Source organism: Vigna unguiculata, chromosome 3, assembly GCF_004118075.2.
Source record: "Vigna unguiculata cultivar IT97K-499-35 chromosome 3, ASM411807v1, whole genome shotgun sequence".
Classification (NCBI taxonomy): Eukaryota; Viridiplantae; Streptophyta; class Magnoliopsida; order Fabales; family Fabaceae; genus Vigna; species Vigna unguiculata.
In genome coordinates this window covers 29,973,576-29,976,310 of record NC_040281.1, presented here as the reverse complement: position 1 = coordinate 29,976,310, position 2,735 = coordinate 29,973,576, and the positions used below count along the sequence as shown (strand labels likewise).

The 2,735-nt window shown below is 49.5% G+C and overlaps 1 protein-coding gene across 1 annotated transcript; it reads right to left on the bottom strand.

Annotated features, from left to right (window-relative positions):
• Nucleotides 1–835: 835 nt before the first annotated feature.
• LOC114177389 (L-ascorbate oxidase homolog) lies at nt 836–2,735 on the bottom strand. The gene has a single exon (XM_028062711.1). The coding sequence runs from the start codon at nt 2,664–2,666 to the stop codon at nt 1,023–1,025; it is 1,644 nt and encodes a 547-aa protein (XP_027918512.1). The 5' UTR covers nt 2,667–2,735; the 3' UTR covers nt 836–1,022.

Sequence of the window (2,735 nt, the reverse complement as noted above, 5' to 3'; positions counted from 1 at the left end):
TCTAGGTGAGACCTCTGGGGTTGCGCTTCAGTGGTCGGGACGTAATTCCATGGCCCCTGTTAGTGGGTGCCCATGGTGGTGCCCCATCTGTATAACTAGGTAAGGATTCAAGGTAAGGACTGCATCCTGACACTCTAAGGGGCCAGTTAGTCTCACTTAGAGCAGACTGACTCCTGTGGTGAGAGTAGCAGGAGGCCTGAAATTCATTAAGGGCTAACCTTGTGGTGAGGGAGATTTGATTCATCGTAACACTTGTAACACATAGCTCGGAGATGAGCAGCTCAGAGTCGAGTAGGGGTATTCACCACAAGTGCAAGCATCCGCTGAATCCGACCAAGTTATACTTATCCGGATGAGTCGAGTCGAGTCGTAGTGTATTGAATGAAGAGTCATAACATGTTTGGTTGCTATGTGGATATGAGATGAGGAAAATATATTTGACTGCATGATGAATATGTTGTTGGCTCTAGCTTACCCGTTTTGTTGCATGGTTGTGATGTATGTGGCTGTTCTCTCTTGCGATGATCATCAACTTGGTTGATGAGAGCAGATGGGCGAGGTTCTCATGGTCAACAAGGGAATGGCGACTCCGCTACTTAGCCATCTGGGCTGGATCTCACATTGCTTTCTTTCGTGTTTTCTTTAGGGCTATGGCCCCTGTATTCGTGGTTTTTAGATTGTAACTTTTAGTTAAACAGCTATCCTACTTTTGTTGGCATCGTAGTGTGCCTAATTTTGTAGGAGTGATGTTGGGAACCCCAGGACTGCGTTGTTATGCTATCTTATGTGTGGCGTTTCCTTTAATTGCGTTTATAAATTAAATGGGACGTTACAATGAATATATATAATTGATTTCAAATTATAGGAAAGGGTTGATACATCAGTGACCACAAAGATAGAAATTAATTAACTACAAGAGCTAATTAATTAATGAAGGAATATGTCGTGGATCGATCGGAGAGTGTGATGATGAAGTGTTGAAGCGATCGACGAGGTGGCTCTGATTGAAGAAGAAACCAAGTTTAGGAAGAGTAAGGTGGTGGCTTAGGCATATCCTTGACTATGCCGCAAAGAAGCTGGGTATCTGGAAGGTTGTACTCATCCCTGAGGGACCTGTTTGGAGACAAAACACTAACGTACAACTGCTGTCCAAGGTAACGATTCTCGCCAAGCTCCGACCTCAAGTTCCACATACCAGCGTTGTCGAATGTCAACATGATAGCAGCCCAGGACTTGGGGAACACCTGAATGGTGTGTCTGCTCACAGCATCCAGAAGATTGTAGTTCTTCCTCTTCTCCGGTGACCACTTCCCTGGCTCAATGGCGACGGCAAAGAAAGAGTAGCCATCCAAGTTGTAAGACTGGGGAACCTTTGTGGGGTTCTCGAAGATGACTTCGATGAAGTCACGGAAGTTGGCGGTGATGACGTTAGAAGCAAGGGTGAGGTCGCCGATGAGAGAATTGGGGTCGTCGGAGATGAGGTTGTACTGGAAAACCTTGTCGCTTACACCGTAGTACTCAGCAAGTTTGAATGGGGTTTCGTTGTCAAGGTGGGAGACACCATTGAGTCCGTAGCGGAGTTTTCCACCAGACCTGCTGAGGGTGTTAACGAGCTTGATGGTGCGAGTGATATTGATCTGGCCGTAGTGGTAAGAGCCCTGAGGGTTGGGCCTGGCGGCGCTAGCGGTTAGGTTCCAACGGAAGGAGCGGAACTGATTGAGAGACCAAGCCCAGCCTTCGGGTGATGGGGGAAGCTCAGGGGAGGCGGGAGCGACACCGTTGGAGTAACGGATGATGCGGGTGGCGCCGAGGGTCTTCTTGGTGAAGCGAGTGGAGGCGACCATGTAGTAGTCCTTGGGCTCCTGGTCGGCGGTTACGAGGACAGAGAAGCACTGTCCAACGTGAACGTCGAGGGAGTTGTAGATGTTCTGAACAACGTGTGAGCCTTCCATCTCGACGAGCTTCAAGGGATGGCCTTGGATTCTGAAGTTGAGGGAGTTCTTGGTCCCCACATTGCAGATTCTGTATTTGTAAGTCTTGCCGGGCTCCATGGTGTAAGCGGGCTCAAGACCACCGTTCTTGCCGTTGATATGGACTCCGCTGGGCCTGCCAATGCTACGTCCACTGTCCAAGAATTGCCTGAGGGTCTGGTGGGTCTTGCCGTACCAGTCACCGATGAGGACCCAGAACTCGTCGGCGGGGTCAGCATAAGGCACTGGGATCAAAAGGCGGCTGTAGATCCTCAAACCACCGAAGCCTCCGACGGCGCGGTGCATGCCGATGGAGGGGTAGTAGAAGTAGCTGCCGATCTGGTCCTTAACTTGGAAGTGGTAGGTGTAGTTGGTACCTGGGAGGATGGGGCATTGGGCTCCCAAGGTGCCATCTTGCCATGAGTTCTTCCTGTGTTGGATACCGTTCCAGGTGAAGAGGAGGGGCTCGTCGAGGAAGTTAAAGACGTTTACGACAATGTTGTTGTTGCTGGTGCAGTTGATTTCTGGCCCTGGGAACAGGCCGTTGATGAGGATGCCCTGTTGTTCCACACCCAATGGTGCAACAGTGCCGTAGGTGACGTTCCAGGTGTAGAAGACGTAAGGGTCTTCCCCATGCACTGATGCTGCCATCAGGCATGCCATCAAACCAATCACCAAACTTGATACCCTTCCCATTTTTTTTTTCTTTTTTTATTCAACCCTTTCCTATCTCCTTCCTTTGTATTATTGGAAGAAGAAGGATTG

Bases quoted from the DNA above. Each gene is read 5' to 3' on its own strand.
- LOC114177389 (XM_028062711.1), bottom strand. From the start codon at position 2,666: ATGGGAAGGGTATCAAGTTTGGTGATTGGTTTGATGGCATGCCTGATG.